General features: G+C 45.4%; 1 protein-coding gene and 1 long non-coding RNA gene across 2 annotated transcripts in view; one reads left to right on the top strand and one right to left on the bottom strand.

Moving 5' to 3' along the window:
- The window catches only part of PTGES (prostaglandin E synthase), a 74,415-nt gene that overhangs the window by 51,353 nt on the left and 2,029 nt on the right, over positions 1-21,033 (bottom strand). Inside the window, exon 2 of the mRNA XM_069748163.1 lies at positions 16,240-16,322. Coding sequence (XP_069604264.1) covers positions 16,240-16,322 — 83 coding nt within the window. The remainder of the gene's footprint in view (positions 1-16,239; positions 16,323-21,033) is intronic.
- LOC138662476 (uncharacterized) overlaps positions 6,067-21,033 on the top strand; it is a 33,242-nt gene continuing 18,275 nt past the window's right edge. Inside the window, exon 1 of the long non-coding RNA XR_011318033.1 lies at positions 6,067-6,134. This is a non-coding gene — a long non-coding RNA (uncharacterized lncRNA). The remainder of the gene's footprint in view (positions 6,135-21,033) is intronic.

Genomic DNA, 21,033 nt, shown 5'->3' with positions numbered 1-21,033 from the left:
GTAATCCTTGACACTGATCTCTCCTTCAAACCACATATCCAAGCCCTTTCCACTTCCTGCCGCCTTCAACTCAAAAATATTACACGGATCCGTACATTCCTAAACCAAGAATCTGCGAAAACCCTAGTCCATGCCCTCATTATCTCCCGCCTCGACTACTGTAACTTCCTGCTCTGTGGCTTCCCCTCAAACACTCTCGCACCCCTCCAATCTATTCTAAACTCAGCTGCCTGACTAATCCACCTGTCCCTCCGCTATTCCCCGGCCTCTCCCCTCTGTCAATCCCTTCACTGGCTCCCCATTACCCAGAGACTCCAGTACAAAACCCTAACCATGACATACAAAGCCATCCACAACCTGTCTCCTCCATACATCCGTGACCTTGTCGTCCGGTACTTTCCTGCACGCAACCTCCGATCCTCACAAGATCTCCTTCTCTACTCCCCTCTTATATTCTCTTCCCACAATCGCATACAAGATTTCTCCCGTGCATCACCCCTACTCTGGAACCCTCTACCCCAACATATCAGACTCTCACCTACCATCGAAACCTTCAAAAAGAACCTGAAGACCTACCTCTTCCGACAAGCCTACAACCTGCAGTAACCACCGATCGACCAAACCACTGCACGACCAGCTCTACCCTCGCCTACTGTATTCTCACCCATTCCTTGTAGATTGTGAGCCCTCGTGGGCAGGGTCCTCTCTCCTCCTGTACCAGTTGTGACAGTTGTTCAAGATTTTTGTACTTGTTTTTATTATGTATACCCCTCCTCACATGTAAAGTGCCATGGAATAAATGGTGCTGTAATAATAAATAATAATAATAATAATTTTATATACAGGGAAGATGGGGTCATATCTCAGAAAAAGAGAGGAGCAGGAACAAAAGAAAAACAGTGCCGGATTCAGGATAACAGCGGTATTTATACACACAAAAAAGCAGATCAACAAGGCCTTTAGCAGTAAACAGCCTATTGTCAGGGGACACTTTTAACATAATTTTTTAAAAATCGGGGTCATCATAGGCTAAATTGCTTCATGTATGGGCAGCCCTTCTTTTACGGTCTGCAAATTTGCAAATATAGTGGACAAAGGGATTACAGTAAAAATCTTAATTCAAGGGGTTTGTTTCTAGTCTGTAACCATGGAGGCACCAATCTGCATGGGAGCTGTATACAGAAAAAAAATCTTTTTTTTTTTTTTTTATAAAGTCAAAACTAATTACTAACTCACTTCATTTCTACTTTTAGATGTATTGGAGAATGGAAACTGTTGCAAAAGTCTACATACCGTTTTGATATATAGCTGTTTAGGTCAAGGCTGAACTTTATATCCCCTATTACTAATGTACCCTTTAGTGAATGTCCCATGTCTTGTGCAAAAGTAAGTGACTCACACCGACGCTTCGTACGACTTCTGTTTTATTTAAGTGTGAAGATAGTTGGGCTGTTTATGACAGAAATTTGCTTTCATTACAGAGGAAATAGTAATCGTGTGGTCAGAGTTGGCCGGGGCAGCGATGGTTGGAGCAGAGGAGGACGACTAGTAGATGAGAGACTCCGGCAACAACATAACATCTGCCATCCATCCTCCAATTAATACATCCTTATACGGCCGGGACAGAAGCAGGCGGAATATTTTATTGTACTCGCTATGCACTTAGTCAGTGTGGACAAGGTGCCAAGCCTGAGATATTCTACCACTGCTGCCAACAAGTGCCAAGCTACAGGAAGCATGGTTGTGGGACATTACTGCAGTCCAGCACCACACCAAATACGGCATTGCATAGCCATATAAAGTGTGGCACCTGGAATGCCAAAAATATCTCTTCTTGTTTATGAACCAACAGTAAGAATGACACTCTATGCACAAAAGTATGTGCCCCCTTCACATTACACCTACAGGAGCTTTTCTGACCTCTCATTACACAGGTCAACAAAAAAACATTTTTTTTCTGGTGTCCAAAATATTTTAATGAATTTGGGGTATTTTTGGGGTGCTGATTCTGAATATGCTATCAGTTTTGCCAGATTGGCTCAAGTTTTTGAGATTTTTGGTATCTTATTTATAGCACTTGTTGGTAAATGCGACGCATCATCTCATTAATTTCTTTGGATTAGTACTTGAACTGAGCAGTTCTCAATATAGTTTTGTGTTAATTAGTGTTCTAAAAGTTTGTTCATAGCTTGATTTTTGCACTAACTTTATGTTGTTGTCTGTTTTCCAGTGAAAAGCATGAACTCATCAAGAAGAAGTTGTCTTAACGATCCAGACTCATTCTGTTACATTTGTGGTGAATACACACTGCCAATACACACTTCATCATCATCAGGTGGGGGAAGGTCAGGTAACATGGTAAACACAGGTACAGGCACATCTTCACAATGAGGGACAGGCCTTCTTGCAGATTCCATGTTAGGATACTCCCATTTTCGTTTCTTATGCTTATTGAATCCTTGCACTTGCACTGCACAGAAATAACAGTCATCATGATGATTTTTTTGCTCTCTCCACACCATTGGAACACCAAATTTGAAGCTTTTTCTTTGTCCTTTGCTCCATTTTCGTAATAATTCGATACATGCTTTGCACACTATGTGTGGTGCCCAAAACTTGTCTTGGTCCCCAAGCATAACCCCAAAATAGGCAAAATACACTTTTTTTTTACGAAGTCTGTTATGTTTCTTCTATGTTTTGGCAGTGTGTATTCACCACAAATGTAACAGAATGAGTCTGGATCGTTAAGACAACTTCTTCTTGATGAGTTCATGCTTTTCACTGGAAAACAGACAACAACATAAAGTTAGTGCAAAAATCAAGCTATGAACAAACTTTTAGAACACTAATTAACACAAAACTATATTGAGAACTGCTCAGTTCAAGTACTAATCCAAAGAAATTAATGAGATGATGCGTCGCATTTACCAACAAGTGCTATAAATAAGATACCAAAAATCTCAAAAACTTGAGCCAATCTGGCAAAACTGATGACATATTCAGAATCAGCACCCCAAAGTTACCCTAAATTCGATGAAATATCTTTGGCACCAAAAATGCTGTTGACCTAATCATAACCGTTAATATGGAGTTTGCCCCTCTGCAGCTATAACATCTCCCGCTCTTCTGGGGAGGCTTTGTACACAATTCTAGACAGTGTCTGTGGGAAGGCATATATCAATATCAATAAGATGGCAATTCATAAATTGGTGACAATGAAAACCAATACAGCACAGTTCCTGCTGTCTCTCTTGCCCTAGTGATTACCATTTGTCCCCAATTCTGCGCCTGTTGCCCTAGACAGTGCCCTATAAAATAATAAATCCAGCACTACCGCACTAAGAAATCTGACACCAATAGTCTAGTTATCGATCAGATATCCATAACTTTCCCTAATACTGTCTGTCAAAATTCACAAATGGCATATGGAACCTAAACTAATTTGCAAACTTTAGTATTATACACTGAACAATAATATTAAGGGTACACTGAACTGCCAACCATCAGAGTCCGAGCTGAATCCATAGAGGCCTTCTCCTGGCCGCTATAGCTTCTGATAGTGGCCGAAACAGGAGCCACACTACGTACTCCTGCTGGGCCACAAGACCCACACTGTAGTCTGTAGAGAGTTCCTCTTGTTCCTCTTGTTTTCAACCTGTTCCCATTGTCTTCAATTCCAAAGAGACTGTTCCTCTCCGCTTACTCGATCGAGTTTCAGTCCCATTAACCAGGCCCCCGCTCACATGATCGAGGTCCCGTTTGTTTAACCAGGCCCTCCGCTCACTTGTCCGAGGTCCTGTTTGTTTAACCAAGCCCCCCGCTCACATGATCGAGGTCCCATTTGTTTAACCAGGCCCCCACTCACACGATCGAGGTCCCATTTGTTTAACCAGGCCCCCCGCTCACACGATCGAGGTCCTGTTTGTTTAACCAAGCCCCCCGCTCACACGATCAAGGTCCCGTTTGTTTAACCAGGCCCACGCTCACACGGTCGAGGCCCGTTTGTTTAACCAAGCCCCCTGCTCACAGGATCGAGGTCCCATTTGTTTAACCAGGCCCCCACTCACACGATTGAGTTCCCATTTGTTTAACCAGGCCCATGCTCACATGATCAAGGTCCCGTTTGTTTAACCAGGCCCCCTGCTCACATGATCGAGATCCCGTTTGTTTAACCAGGCCCCCCACTCACGTGATGTAGGTTCAGTCCCTTTAACCTTGGCAACCAGTATTCCTTACTCTCCAGGAAGGCTCTACTCCCCTCGGCTCATCCACTACTGATGATAGCTATGCGTTTCCAACCAAACTCCCTTAAGGTACCTTCACACTAAACGATATCGCTAGCAATCCGTGACGTTGCAGCGTCCTCGCTAGCGATATCGTTTAGTTTGACACGCAGCAGCGATCAGAATCCTGCTGTGATGTCGTTGGTCGGGGCTAGAGGGCCAGACCTTTCTTTGGTCGCTGGCTCTCCCGCTGACATCGCTGAATCGGCGTGTGTCACCGCTCTGCTTTCCGGCTGCCCGGCGCTCACAGCCAGAGCAGAGAAGCAGAGCACCGAGGACAGACAGCGGTAGGTAAGTATGTAGCGTTTGTTTTTTTTACTTTTAGGATGGTAACCAAGGTAAACATCGGGATACTAAGCGCCGCCCTGCACTTAGTAACCCGATGTTTACCCTGGTTACCGGCATCGTTGGTCGCTGGAGAGCGGTCTGTGTGACAGCTCTCCAGCGACCAAACAGCGACGCTGCAGCGATCCGGATCGTTGTCTGGATCGCTGCAGCGTCGTTTAGTGTGAAGGTACCTTTAGGGTTTGGCTGTAAGCTAGTACAGGCCTTGCTCCACATGTGACAAGTCCGGGTGATGACCGAGATCCTGCCCAGACCCCTGTGGCTTTTGTATTTTCTTGCTGCATCACAGCAAATCACATGTCCCTCTGTGCATCTAGCTTCTTCATTTTGCCGAAACAGTCCTCTTTTCAGTTTCCATGTCCTTTTTGATTCCCACCTCTATGGTCTTTGATTACTAGATGGCAGTATCCATTCACAAATGCTTCACAGTATATTCCTGTTGTATGAGTCACTCCACTTCCTTACACCAGGTCTTTCTATCAAACATCAATATCTATGTAGTTCATCCCAAAGGTGTTCAATGGGGCTGAGGTCCGGCCTCTGCGGCTGGTCATGTTCTTCCACATCAAACTCCCCCTCTATGTCTGTATGGTCCTTGTGCACTGGGAACAAGTCATAGAAACCAGAAAAGGGTCTTCCCAAAACAGATCACACAAAGCTGGAAGCTACAATTTTCCACAATATCTTGTGCTGAAGATTTCCTTTCACTGGGACTAAGGTGCCAAGGCCAACCCCTGATATCAAGCCCGTAGCGTTATCCTTCTCTGCCATCTGTACAGTGGTGTGAGAATCAGACTGCACTCAGATGTCATCCGAGTGCAGTCCTATTGGAATACCTGGGGTGGACCCACAGATCCATGACAATGAACCTCCCAAGGGTGAGCTGACCAAGTAAACCACACCCTATACAGGGAGCGTTAGGGGCAGACCCAAGGGAGACTATTGCCGCAGAAGCTGGAACCCGGAGACAGGTAGTAGGAGGTACAAAACAGAGAAGCTAGATGTAGGACGGACAGAGCTGGGTAAGATGAAGTACAGTTAGGTAAGAGCTGGGTACAGGCGAGACCAAAGGAGCACTGCGAAGGGGAAGACACAAAGGAATCAGGACAGGACAGAGACACCAGACTAACAGAGTACGGAGAGGACACTGGGAGGACTGGACTGGACGAGGAGACAAGGAAGCCTGGGAGAGACAGAGAAGCTGAACTGGCTGGACAGAGTGGAGACTCAAAACAGGCAGTGCAAAGACAAAGGTGGACCTGAGCCACAGAAGCACAAATGACAGACAGGCAAGGAGCAGAGGAAGGAATCGCCTTATATACATGGAGTGCTGGAGAACTTCGGGTCACGGTCCTCCAGGGTCACAGAGAGGAGATACACAGCGCCTGTAAATCAGAAAGAGGAAGTGCTGGAGTGGGCGGTGCACACGCGCACCCGACGAGAACCAGGGAGCGGAGAAGAATGAAGGAGAGGACGCGTGCCTGCAGGAGGAGCGTGCCGCAGCGGGTAAGAATGAGCGGAAGGAGTGGCCGTGACAAGTGGGTGCAAAGCAGGCAGGGGTTAATGTTTTCCTGGAATTCAGCAAACCCAGACTCTTCCACCATAACCCAGATAGAGAAGTGTGATTCGTCACTGCACAGAGCAAGTCTCCTCCAGAGCCCAGTGGTGGCGGCATTACACCACTCCATCCGATGCTCGGCATTGTGCTTGGTGATGTAAGGCTGCATGCAACTGATCAGCCATGAAGCTCCCGGCGAGGGAGCAGTGTTTGTGCTCATGTTAATACTAGAGGAGGTCTGGACTCTGCAGTTATGGAGCCAGCAGAACAGTGGTGACTTTTCTGCCCTCTGCTTCTCAGCACTCGGTGATCCCGTTCTGTAACGTGGACTCTACGTCATGGCTGAGTTGCTGCGCTTCCTTCCACTTAACAATAATAGCACTCACAAGTGATGGGGGAAAATTTGGTAGGGAAGAATTGTCAGGAACGGACTTTTTACACCGGTGGCTCCTATTACTGGACTGAGCTGGAATTCAGCATGTCCCAATACTTTTGTTTATATAGTGAATATATGTTTTGGCTATAGTGCATTAGACACCCATTTCTAGACATATTGCCCTCTGTTAGAAGAAATGGGTTTTTCAAGTAAAGAAGCTTCTGAGAATGTAACAGAGTTAGATTAGAAGAAAGAATCATTTTTTTTTCTCACAAAACAGCGCCACTTTTGTCAACAGGCATGTAACACCCCAGGTAACCAGTTATTACAGTGACGTTGCCTTCCTTTCGGGAAGGGCGATATCATCCGTGGAGGCAATGGAGTTCTCTTTATCAGGTAAGGCACCCACATGCAACACATTCCAAATCCAGGCCAGAAGGGGGAGCTTCCTTAGACTTTATGTATCCTTGCCTGGAGGAGGAGCTAGTTAGTCTCCAGGAGGGAGAGATAGAGGAAGGACGTCTGGAACAGACAGAGAGGCCTGGCAGCCACATGGGAGCTGCAGCCTCTGGAAAGAGAGATAACCTGAAGGGTTGTATGTGGTGGAGCTACAGAGGAAAGGAGCACAGGAGTGGAAAAGGGCTCAGAGGGGAATTGTGACCGGGCACCCTCAGAGCCAGAGTACAGCAACCGGGCATCGGGAGCCTGAGGCTTTAGTGGGACTCTAGGACACTTAGCAGAACCGGAGGGCTAAGATCTTTATGTGATTGGCCCACACCACATCTGAGATGCAGCAGCACCTGAAGAGCCCGGGGCATGATAGAGTCCCTATAAAACGGCTCAAGCTGCCTGTCATGCAGGTACCTGTTCTAGGACAGGGGAAAGAGGACTTTGCCAGTAAGCTTCAGGCAGCAGGGACCTCATACAACAGCGCAAGGAGGAAAGGCTCACGGACCTCAACTGGGAAAGGGATCCTCTATTGCCTCCAAGCCGCCCGGACCACAGCTACACCTGTACCTGGTACTCTGGACTGAGATGCACTACTACCATCAGTAAACCAAGTAAATACTTTACAACTTGTGCCCTCCACTTATTCGTCGGCATACAACATTCTTGTCACACACCTTGGGAGCCCTGGGGACCCCACTTAACCTGTGGGAAGCGTCACCATCCAGCCGCCGTACCATCACCCGAGAGGACCCCTTTAAGCGGCGTCGGTCCCTACTGACCCAGAACCACAGGTGGCGTCACGAACAATAGACTTTATTCACAATACCCCTTAAAAGACCATTCCCCTTTAATTGGGCACCCAGGGCCATGGACCAGGTCGCAGCCATCGATACATCCTCTTTAAGTACAGGACCCGATACTGAGTACCCACGGCCCTTGCAGGCGACCCAGGCACTCTATCACCATTCAAGTGAATACACTACCAGATACCAATGCAAAATCTCCATCAAGGGCTCTAAGTATAACAGGTATTCTAATTTGTGCCAAAGGACCGTTTTGAACATCTCTAGGCTCCAGGGCACAGGTGTTACTGTAAGGAGATAGACAAGGGAGAAGATTTACACAGTTAATGCATAACAAATTGGTTGCAAATGAACACCACCGTCTACTAGCCAAAGACAATAGAGAAAGTGGACACAGAAATAATTGCATTAGTAGGAACTCGAGTGAAGTGCATGTTCCCTTGGGGAAGAGGTTGGAGGAGACATTAGGTCAGGTGATAGCTGGGGCACAGATAGTAATTATAAAAGGCCCAGGAGGGCAGTGAAGGGGAGGAATTGACTCCCAGACCTGTAGCAGGATGGACATGCGGTATAGCAAGATAGCTTGTAGCCACCATTACGAGAGAGTAGATCCGAGTAAGGGAGCCGAGAGACCAGATCCGAATAAAAGAGCCGAGAGACCAGATCCGAGTAAAGGAGCTGAGAGACAAGATCCGAGTAAAGGATCCGAGAGACAAGATCTGAGTAAAGGAGCCAAGAGACCAGATCTGAGTAAAGGAGCCGAGAGACCAGATCCGAGCAAAGGAGCCGAGAGACAAGATCCGAGTAAAGGATCCAAGAGACAAGATCTGAGTAAAGGAGCCGAGAGACCAGATCCGAGTAAAGGAGCCGAGAGACCAGATCGAAGTAAAGGAGCCGAAAGACAAGATCCGAGTAAAGGAGCTGAACGACAAGATCCGAGTAAAGGAGCCGAGAGACCAGATCCGAGTAAAGAAGCCAAGAGACCAAATCTGAGTAAAGGAGCCGAGAGACCAGATCCGAGTAAAGGAGCTGAGAGATCAGATCCGAGTAAAGGAGCCGAAAGACAAGATCAGAGTAAAGGAGCCGAACGACAAGATCCGAGTAAAGGAGCCGAGAGACCAAATCTGAGTAAAGGAGCCGAGAGACCAGATCCGAGTAAAGGAGCCGAGAGACCAGATCCGAGTAAAGGAGCTGAGAGATCAGATCCGAGTAAAGGAGCCGAAAGACAAGATCAGAGTAAAGGAGCTGAACGACAAGATCCGAGTAAAGGAGCCGAGAGACCAGATCCGAGTAAAGAAGCCAAGAGACCAAATCTGAGTAAAGGAGCCGAGAGACCAGATCCGAGTAAAGGAGCTGAGAGATCAGATCCGAGTAAAGGAGCCGAAAGACAAGATCAGAGTAAAGGAGCCGAACGACAAGATCCGAGTAAAGGAGCCGAGAGACCAAATCTGAGTAAAGGAGCCGAGAGACCAGATCCGAGTAAAGGAGCCGAGAGACCAGATCCGAGTAAAGGAGCTGAGAGATCAGATCCGAGTAAAGGAGCCGAAAGACAAGATCAGAGTAAAGGAGCCGAGAGACCAGATCCGAGCAAAGGAGCCGAGAGACAAGATCCGAGTAAAGGATCCAAGAGACAAGATCTGAGTAAAGGAGCCGAGAGACCAGATCCGAGTAAAGGAGCCGAGAGACCAGATCGAAGTAAAGGAGCCGAAAGACAAGATCCGAGTAAAGGAGCTGAACGACAAGATCCGAGTAAAGGAGCCGAGAGACCAGATCCGAGTAAAGAAGCCAAGAGACCAAATCTGAGTAAAGGAGCCGAGAGACCAGATCCGAGTAAAGGAGCTGAGAGATCAGATCCGAGTAAAGGAGCCGAAAGACAAGATCAGAGTAAAGGAGCCGAACGACAAGATCCGAGTAAAGGAGCCGAGAGACCAAATCTGAGTAAATGAGCCGAGAGACCAGATCCGAGTAAAGGAGCCGAGAGACCAGATCCGAGTAAAGGAGCTGAGAGATCAGATCCGAGTAAAGGAGCCGAAAGACAAGATCAGAGTAAAGGAGCTGAACGACAAGATCCGAGTAAAGGAGCCGAGAGACCAGATCCGAGTAAAGAAGCCAAGAGACCAAATCTGAGTAAAGGAGCCGAGAGACCAGATCCGAGTAAAGGAGCTGAGAGATCAGATCCGAGTAAAGGAGCCGAAAGACAAGATCCGAGTAAAGGAGCCGAGAGACCAAATCTGAGTAAAGGAGCCGAGAGACCAGATCCGAGTAAAGGAGCCGAGAGACCAGATCCGAGTAAAGGAGCTGAGAGATCAGATCCGAGTAAAGGAGCCGAAAGACAAGATCAGAGTAAAGGAGCTGAACGACAAGATCCGAGTAAAGGAGCCGAGAGACCAAATCTGAGTAAAGGAGCCGAGAGACCAGATCCAGGTAAAGGAGCCGAGAGACCAGATCCGAGTAAAGGAGCCGAGAGACCAGATCCGAGTAAAGGAGCTGAGAGATCAGATCCGAGTAAAGGAGCCGAAAGACAAGATCCGAGTAAAGGAGCTGAACGACAAGATCCGAGTAAAGGAGCCGAGAGACCAAATCTGAGTAAAGAAGCCAAGAGACCAAATCTGAGTAAAGGAGCCGAGAGACCAGATCTGAGTAAAGGAGCCGAAAGACAAGATCTGAGTAAAAGAGTCGAGAGACCAGATCTGAGTAAAGAAGCAGAGAGACCAGATCCGAGTAAATGATCCGAGAGACCAGATCCGAGTAAAGGAGCCGAGAGACAAGATCCGAGTAAAAGAGCTGAGAGACCAGATCCGAGTAAAGAAGCAGAGAGACCAGATCCGAGTAAAGGAGCCGAGAGACACCAGATCTGAGTAAAGAAGAAGAGAGACACCAGATCTGAGTAAAGAAGTAGAGAGAATCAGATCCAGGGCAGAGAGAGACAACCAGGCTGCAGCGGAGGGATGTTCATGTGGCTGGCGCTTCCAGTGTAGACATACAGTACAAGTGTTCACCGAGGCCATGATTCAGGGAATGAAGGCGGCCAGTGTGACGAGTGCACTGAACTCACCAACCTGGGACTTATGGTAGTATCGTCGACCGCTGATAGGACCTGTGTGACGTTTTGTGTTGCCTAGAGAGTGACAATGGTCCAGTAGTGACAGAGACACCCTTTAGGTTGGAGTATTTAGGACTAAGACCTCACTAACGATAGCAGTTATTTAATGGTAATAATAGAATGATAGTGTGTAAATAGCACTGGGTCACTATCCTGTTCATCTGTACAGTATTCTTCTTGTAACATAACTTGTTTCATTTTCAAAGTTTGCGTTATTTCCAGATATTATGCTGAGGGCGCACTTTTATTGTGTTACTCGAATAAATAGTTGTTGGTTTGAGTACTACTGTCTCCTCACTATCTGCACTCTTGCATCCGCGTACCTGTTAACACTACTGCAACCCTTGAACCCCGTTTTTTTTTTTACCATACCACTGAATCCATTCTTCAGCAGTAATATAGAGATAAGCAGCCACTATAACTATCTGGAGCCACTTATCTTCCAGAGAAATAAAGAACTGGAAAAATAAAAATGTAACAGTCATACTCCCAATGGTACTCATCCGGGAAGAGTCAGATCTGGCTGTCATTCACATGGCTCGTTATAGCTTATGACATCGTTATGTCTAAAAGGCCTGTTTTTGCCCTGATGAGATGGTTATGCCACCATACAGCTATGGCGCCAGTCAGTGACATTAGTCAGTGCTAGCATCAGCGAGATACATAACCAAACAAGTGACATGTGAGAATGGATTAAAGCTTGTGAAAAAATAACATTTCACTTTGGATTGCTTCATGCTGTGACTGTTGGCTTTGCGTAATAACATTTCATGCCGGCCAAAAACTAATTCTTCCCAGACATGGTGGATATCAGGTTTCTGCACATAATGAAGTACTAAGATCCTTTATTTCTGAGGGAGGCCACATTGTGATTGGGAGAGGTCAAAGGATGAAAAGAAATGGATTACTGAAATCAAAGCGACATCTAAAAAAAAAAATAGGATAGAAAGCCAGGTACGTGGTAACTAAAAAAACTGCAGCTATTAGTTGCTGGACTACAACCATAAGTAGTCTCCAGCTTTACACAGACCCATGACCCATGCCGCCCATGTGTCAGTCACCACTGCAAAATCAGCATTGTATTCATGGACCCAGAAAGTAAAGATCAAAAGTGATAAAATTGGTAGTACCTGTTTGACGCAAATTACGGTAGTTCTTTTACAAAACCCTACAAATCTTAGTTGTTGGCAGCACATGTGCTGCTGATAATATTCAAACTATATGGAGAATGAACGATCATTTTTACAATTGCATCAGTCCGTGTAAAAGGGACTCAAATCAACTTTGCTGGATCATCAATCAGCTTAGGTTACTGACAGATCTCTGCTCAAATAAATCCATTAGAGTTAAGGTACCTTCACACTGAACGATATCGCTAGCGATCCGTGACGTTGCAGTGTCCTGGATAGCGATATCGTTGTGTTTGACACGCAGCAGCGATCTGGATCCTGCTGTGACATCGTTGGTCGGAGCAGAAAGTCCAGAACTTTATTTTGGCGCTGGATCTCCCGCAGACATTGCTGAATCGGCGTGTGTGACGCCGATTCAGCGATGTCTTCACTGGTAATCAGGGTAAACATCGGGTTACTAAGCGCAGGGCCGCGCTTAGTAACCCGATGTTTACCCTGGTTACCAGTGTAAATGTAAAAAAAAAACAAAAAACACTTCATACTTACATTCCAGTGTCTGTCGCGTCCCTCGGCGTTCTGCTTCCCTGCACTGTCAGCGCCGGCCAGCCGTAAAGCAGATTACAGCGGTGACGTCACCGCTCTGCTTTACGACCAGCCGGCGCTCACAGTCAGTGCAGGAAAGCAGAACGCCGGGGGACAGACACCGGAATGTAAGTATGTAGTGTTTTTTTTTTTTTACATCAGCACTGGTAACCAGGGTAAACATCGGGTTACTAAGCGCGGCCCTGCGGTTAGTAACCCGATGTTTACCCTGGTTACCAGGGGACTTCGCATAGTTGGTCGCTGGAGAGCTATCTGTGTGACAGCTCTCCAGCGACCACACAGCAACGCTGCAGCGATCGGGATCGTTGTCTAGATCGCTGCAGCGTCGCTAAATGTGACGGTACCTTTAGACTAGTGTAAAGAGGCTTAACTTGAAGATTGTGGGCCCCAATGCAAAATATTCAACAGGGCTCCCAACTATTACAATTTTGAGTGTGTGAAGGAACTTGGAGTCTAGAAGGACCCAAAATCAGAAGACCAACATTTTTCAACGAGGTAATCCAAGATGGTAGTTGTCAGATTTTTATACAGACTGATGCAACGTGAACATGATAGTTCTGTCCCCATAGAGACTGCTGCATGTCGCTGGCAGCACATCCCACCCACTATAATTGTACCCCCGCTTTGGTCTAGTGGCCGCTTCAGGTACTGAAGTTCAACGCCTATTGACCTGAATTTGATCTGAGGTGCAGTACCTGAAAATGGCCACTACAAAGGGTAAGGTACTGCTCTCAGGTCATCAATATCAGATCGGTGTGGGCACAGAGTGCCGGACCCCACCAATATACAGTGGGGCAAAAAAGTATTTAGTCAGTCAGCAATAGTGCAAGTTCCACCACTTAAAAAGATGAGAGGCGTCTGTAATTTACATCATAGGTAGACCTCAACTATGGGAGACAAACTGAGAAAAAAAAATCCAGAAAATCACATTGTCTGTTTTTTTAACAATTTATTTGCATATTATGGTGGAAAATAAGTATTTGGTAAGAAACAAAATTTCATCTCAATACTTTGTAATATATCCTTTGTTGGCAATGACAGAGGTCAAACGTTTTCTGTAAGTCTTCACAAGGTTGCCACACACTGTTGTTGGTATGTTGGCCCATTCCTCCATGCAGATCTCCTCTAGAGCAGTGATGTTTTTGGCTTTTCGCTTGGCAACACGGACTTTCAACTCCCTCCAAAGGTTTTCTATAGGGTTGAGATCTGGAGACTGGCTAGGCCACTCCAGGACCTTGAAATGCTTCTGACGAAGCCACTTCTTCATTGCCCTGGCGGTGTGCTTTGGATCATTGTCATGTTGAAAGACCCAGCCACGTTTCATCTTCAATGCCCTTGCTGATGGAAGGAGGTTTGCACTCAAAATCTCACGATACATGGCCCCATTCATTCTTTCATGTACCCGGATCAGTCTTCCTGGCCCCTTTGCAGAGAAACAGCCCCAAAGCATGATGTTTCCACCACCATGCTTTACAGTAGGTATGGTGTTTGATGGATGCAACTCAGTATTCTTTTTCCTCCAAACACGACAAGTTGTGTTTCTACCAAACAGTTCCAGTTTGGTTTCATCAGACCATAGGACATTCTCCCAAAACTCCTCTGGATCATCCAAATGCTCTCTAGCAAACTTCAGACGGGCCCGGACATGTACTGGCTTAAGCAGTGGGACACGTCTGGCACTGCAGGATCTGAGTCCATGGTGGCGTAGTGTGTTACTTATGGTAGGCCTTGTTACATTGGTCCCAGCTCTCTGCAGTTCATTCACTAGGTCCCCCCGCGTGGTTCTGGGATTTTTGCTCACCGTTCTTGTGATCATTCTGACCCCACGGGGTGGGATTTTGCGTGGAGCCCCAGATTGAGGGAGATTATCAGTGGTCTTGTATGTCTTCCATTTTCTAATTATTGCTCCCACTGTTGATTTCTTCACTCCAAGCTGGTTGGCTATTGCAGATTCAGTCTTCCCAGCCTGGTGCAGGGCTACAATTTTGTTTCTGGTGTCCTTTGACAGCTCTTTGGTCTTCACCATAGTGGAGTTTGGAGTCAGACTGTTTGAGGGTGTGCACAGGTGTCTTTTTATACTGATAACAAGTTTAAACAGGTGCCATTACTACAGGTAATGAGTGGAGGAAAGAGGAGACTCTTAAAGAAGAAGTTACAGGTCTGTGAGAGCCAGAAATCTGGATTGTTTGTTTCTGACCAAATACTTATTTTCCACCATAATATGCAAAAAAAATGATAAAAAAACAGACAATGTGATTTTCTGGATTTTTTTTCTCAGTTTGTCTCCCATAGTTGAGGTCTACCTATGATGTAAATTACAGACGCCTCTCATCTTTTAAAGTGCTGGAACTTGCACTATTGCTGACTGACTAAATACTTTTTTGCCCCACTGTATGCTGATGTCCTGTTCTTAGGATAGGTCATCAATATTAGAAAGTCCTGGACAACTCTTTAAACGATCCTGACTTTGGAGTACATAGTCAGTGAGGGGTCATTAGAATGATCTTGATATACTCATTTGCTCCACAGAAGTGTCCTCAACTATCTGTTTGGTGGTCAGTCTGCTGTTTTATCCTTTCCCATGCTTTAAACTGCAGCTCTGCTTGACAGCAATGTATAATCACCAAGTCAACATAATTATGGCGACATCTTGCACAATATTAGTATTGTGACCAGGCATTGGAAAGTATGGACGCTGTCTTTCTGTGATGTGATTAACATGATTATGAACTCTATGGGGGCGATTCATTAAGACTGGCGAAGTGCTACGGTGAAGTGCACTGACCTGATTCATTAAGTGGTGCTGCTTCCGTCATCACCAAAAATGAACGCAGGCAGGGACTGGTGTACATTTGTGGCATAAGTGATGATTAATTTGACATGGGGGACCACACTCCATCCCACCCATATACTTTGACATGGGGGACCACACTCCATCCCACCCATATAATTTGACAGGCAAGACCACACTCAATCCCACCCATATAATTTGACATGGGTGACCACTCTCCATCCCAGCCATATAATTTGACATGGGTGACCACTCTCCATCCCACCCATATCCCATATAATTTGACAGGAGGGACCACCCTCCATCCCACCCATATTAGCATAGTTGGTCGGGACTGGTGTGTAAATGCCAAAGATGGCGATACTTTTGTGCAACTGCAGAGTTGTGCAAAAATATTGCAAATTGAGGTGTTGATGCCCTGGATTTAACAAAAGGACAGGTGTGGAGCTCTGCCCAAAGAAACCAAAGACGCTTCTTAACCAGCCACATATGCGGTAATTAAAATAGATTTTTCCCACTTTAGGACTCATTCAGCTGTCCATTTTTCATGGATAAAACATGTCCAGTGTTTTTTTTTCTTCCCCAGACAGAGTGGTCCACATATTAATAACTTCTGAGAGCTTGTTTTTTTTTTTTGCAGGACGAGATGGTAATTTCTACCATTACCATTTTGGAGTCTTTTATTTTTCCAACGCTTCGTAGTGGGCCCCAGCACTTTTCCTGATATGCCAATCCTGGCAAATAGTAAAAATCATGAGGAATCAATGAGAAAATGCCTTATTCTATAGGACACATACCTTCTATAACGTTCCACATCAGAGTCTTCACGATAAAACTCAACACCGCCATGTCTCATGGCATCTTCAGGGTTGGCAAAAGCCTGTTATAGAAGGGCAGCAAAATATAACAGTGTTAGTTATAGCAGGTCCCAAGTGGCCTCAGATTAGAAGAATAAGGCCTGTCCGCCCTCTCATTTGTCAGAAACAGCGCCACTCTTGGTCTCAGGCTATATCTGGTATAGCAGCTCTGCATTATTCAAATGTATGCAATGCCAGACACAACCCATTATAGGGGAATTTTAGATTAAAATCTCACTTTCTTAGAATAGATGATAACTATGACCTCTGGAACCACCACTACTTGTCAGAACGGGGGTCCGGTGACCCGTTGGAAGAGATCCATAGTAGCACATGCAGGCTGAGGCTCCATTGAGCTAAAGGCTTGTCTATTTCCAAGAGTTTCATTGAGTTTGTAATGGGGTAATAGTTGAGCAAGCGTGTTTTCACTCCCATAACTGAGGGCTCTCAGGACCCCCATTCTGGCAAATGATGGAGGGGGGTCTCAAAGTCAAAATGCCAATCTGGCAATTATTACCCATCTCCTGGATCCAATTTTTCAGAGTTTTTTTTATCCAATGCATCTAATAAAGAAAATTTTCAATTGTGTTGACTGCAGCATCCGGTCTGTGATCATGGAGGCACAGAGGTCTGCATAAGGGCTGTATACACAAAACGGTAGGATTTTTACAGCTGAGACTATTTGCCATGAATTTTTTTCCGTTTTAGATGCCCTGAAACAGCAAGTTTCAAAAGTGTTCACACCATTTAAATCAATATGCACTGTTCAATAGGATCTAAAATCTGGGGGGAAAAATGCCTAGACTTTTTTCTTGCAAGAGAGACTTGTGTAAAGATTTACTTGTCGTTAAAAAGTAACTCAGCTTTGACATGTACCGTGCACCATTTGTCACCATCAATTATTGAACCTAATTTATGTCTGTAATTTGCAGTTAGTCATGTAGACAGTGGCAGCGCTGTAGGGGAAGCAAAGCGCTAAGTTTAGTTATAATAAGGCAAGCAGCCTTATTATAGCAGTGTGGAGGCTAGATAGATGAAGCATTACATATCTAGACATATTGCATCCATATTTAAAGGGGTTTTCTCAAAATTGTCCCATATGGGTTGTTGATAACAAGCAGTCAGACCCCAAGCAATCCCAAGAACAAGGCTTTAAGACCAAGAGATGGAGCTTTGCGGAGTCCAGGCTTGAATAGTGAGATAAAGTCATCCGAAGTCTAATGACTGTATGGGGGGGTCTCACGACTCTCTTCGACAGCCGATTTCTGGGGTGAGAAGGATCAGGCAGTTGGAATCTCAATGACTGGTCCTTTCATTCATCACGGAGGTATGCCGCTGCCAGAGGTCTGTCATAGGAAACACAGGAATGTTCAGACAAATGTTCCTATGTATGGGGGAAGTCAGGAGAAATAGCTATCGGCCAAACAGTTGTCCAGCTGACAGCCATCTAATGTCCATGGCCAGCTTTAGCGTATCCGCAAACTCATAAAGCTACTTTCTCTGCATGCAGTCTTGAAAAATAGCATTCGCTTTTCAAGCAGAAATCAGCATTCTCAATGAATTGGTCACTTCTTTTGACAGTTCATATATTAGCCAGCAGAGGGAGACAATGAGTACAGACGTCAGCCCCTCCCAGGATGAAGACAATATCAAATCTGTGTTCCGCCCTGAGGCATGATGGGAGTGAAATTAAAAGCTTAAAAATTGTATTTATCCAACCTTATTTGTAAGAAGCCTTTTTGTCATTATCTTTTGGATGTCTACTGTACCTTCGCTGGCCATATCGATGGTGGCTGAAGTTGCACTTTAATTTCGGTTACCAGTACAATGTCGTACATGGCATTTCTATAACATAAGCTCTCTTCATGCCCTCTCGGCAGTCTCCCACACAGCGCTTTCCTGCGTGACCTTCCCAATGTTACACAATACATAAAAAACACAGTATTATTTAGATTCTAAGATGGTGCAGCCCCGGAGATTGCTTGAAGGCGGTTTTTATTTTTATAAGTGTCGTGGGTAGAAGAAAATCCAGTCCTCCCTGCACATCTGTTTTCTCTCACATCATCGCAGCCACACAAAATTCATAATCAGCGTTCTCTCCGGGTAATATTACACGGCCTGTTTTATCATGCACTTTATAGAGTAGCATTGAACCACTTGTTATTCCAACAAACTAGAAGCTTTAAGGCCAAACCTTTCTATTTGGTGGCTTACTTGCCATAGGTATAGAGCATGAAAATGCTATAGTGCCCCTGGTGGATGGAGGGTAACTGAACTGCATCATCTGCTTGCTGGGACACTTAAAATAGCAACTTCTGAAGGCCACCACTAGAGGGAGCTCACTGTATACAGATTTATACTTCTCTCAGTGATTTCAATACAGCTGTAAAAGTCCATATGCAATCAGCTCCCCCTACTGGTAGACTAGAAGTAGTGTGAGATCACCCAGCAGTTTGGATTGATAAACAGAATGGTGGAAGCTGGGAATATTATGAGTTTTTCTACAGTACCTGTAGCAACATGGGAGAAAGATTGTTCTAGAACACTCATAATGTTAATTCTCTGTTCCATCCTGGGTCATGATGGAAAAGCCCTTCACATTATGATACACTGACAACCCCCTGTGCAGGGGAACTGCAACACAACTCTATCCAAGTGCATATGGCCACTTGCAGTTCCCTGCACAGCTGGTTGGCCAGGGCTTTATCATGTAGTGGAGAGTAGTGATGAGCGAGTATACTAGTTGCTCGGATGGTCTCCGAGTATTTATTAGTGCTTTATTTTTTGTCGTAGCAGCTGCATGATGTACGGCTGCTAGCCAGCCTGAGTACATGTGGGGGTTGCCTGGTTGCTAGGGAATCCCCACATTTATTCACGCTGTCTAGCAGCCATAAATCATGCAGCTGCGTTGACAAAAACAAAATCTCCGAGCACTAACAAATACTCAGAGACCACCCGAGCGTGCTCAAGAAAACCCGAGCAACGAGTACACTCGCTCATCACTAGTGGAGAGCAATGAAATAGCCACAACGATGGTTAAGTCTCATAGCCGCATACTTGGTCTGCACTAGAGACTTGCCTAATTTGCCGATCTGGGGGGATGTTAGAGAAGAGAAGGATCTGGCTGCTGTAATTTCAATGGCTGATCCCTGTGACAGGGGAAATAGGCCACTGACAGAGGAATCTGGCAGCGGCTCTCAGAGACCATAGCAGCACTCGGCTAAGTAAGCATTCCCGTGCAAGGAGGTGATGGAAGGGATCCTAACAGCTATCTTTTGTATATGACGGCCATAAAGTCTGCAGTCTGCACTATGTGTATATATATATATATATATATATATATATATATATATATGTATATACATACACACAGTGGGGAAAAAAGTGTTTAGTCATCTACCTATTGTGCAAGTTCTCCCACTTAAAAGGAGAGAAGCCTGTAATTGACAGCATAGGTAGACCACAACTATGAGAATCAAAATGGAGAAAACAAATGCAGACAATCACCTTGTCTGATTTGGCAAGATTTATTTTTCAAATTATGGTGGAAAATAAGTATTTGGTCACCTAAAAACATGCAAGATTTCTGGCTCTCACAGACCTGTAACTTCTTTAAGAGACTCCTCTGTCCTCCACTCATTACCTGTAGTAATGGCACCTGTTTAAACTTGTTATCAGTATAATAAAACACCTGTCCACAATCTCAAACAGTCACACTCCAAATTCCACTATGGTGAAGACCAAAGAGCTGTCGAGGGACACCAGAAACAAAATTGTAGCCCTGCACCAGGCTGGGAAGACAGAATCTGTAATGGGCAAGCAGCTTGGTGTGATGAACTCAACTGTGGGAGCAATAATAAGAAAATGGAATACATACAAGACCACTGATAATCTCCATCGATCTGGGGCTCCACGCAAGATCCAGATGTGTCCCCCTGCCTAAGCCAATACATGTTCGGGCCCATGTGAAGTTTGCTAAAGAGCATTTGGATTATCCAGAAGAGTATTGGGAGAATGTCATATGGTTTGAATAAACCAAAGTAGAACTGTTTGGTAGAAACAAAACTCGTCGTGTTTGGAGGAGACAGAACTCTGAGTTGCATCCAAAGAACATCATACCTACTGTGAAGCATGGGGGTGGCAACATCATGCTTTGGGGCTGTTTCTCTGCAAAGGGACCAGGATGACTGAGCAATGTACATGAAAGAATGAATGGGGCCATGCATGGTGAGATTTTGAATGCAAACCTCCTTCCACCAGCAAGGGCATTGAAGATGAAACATGGATGCGTCTTTCAGCATGAGAATGATCCCAAGCACACCGACAGGGCAACGAAGCAGTGGTTTCGTAAGAAGCATATGAAAGTCCTTGAGTTGCCTAGCGAGTCTCCAGATCTCAACCCCATAGAAAACCTTTGGAGGGAGTTGAAAGTCCGTGTTGCCCAGAGACAGGCCCAAAACATCACTGCTCTAGAGGAGATCTGCTTGGAGGAATGGGTCGACATACCTCCAACAGTGTGTGCCAACCTTGTGAAGACTTACAGAAAACGTTTGACCTCTGTTATTGCCAACAAAGCATATATAACAAAATATTGAGATTAACTTTTGTTAATGACCAAAACTTATTTTCCACCATAGGTTACAAAATAAATCTTACCAAATCAGACAAGGTGATTTTCTGGATTTGTTTTCTCATTTTGACTCTCATAGTTGTGGTCTACCTATAATGTCAATT

The sequence above is a fragment of the Ranitomeya imitator genome, chromosome 2, assembly GCF_032444005.1.
Source record: "Ranitomeya imitator isolate aRanImi1 chromosome 2, aRanImi1.pri, whole genome shotgun sequence".
Lineage (NCBI taxonomy): Eukaryota > Metazoa > Chordata > Amphibia > Anura > Dendrobatidae > Ranitomeya > Ranitomeya imitator.
Note: the sequence above shows the minus strand (reverse complement) of the source record. Positions and strands in the feature narration are given on the sequence as shown.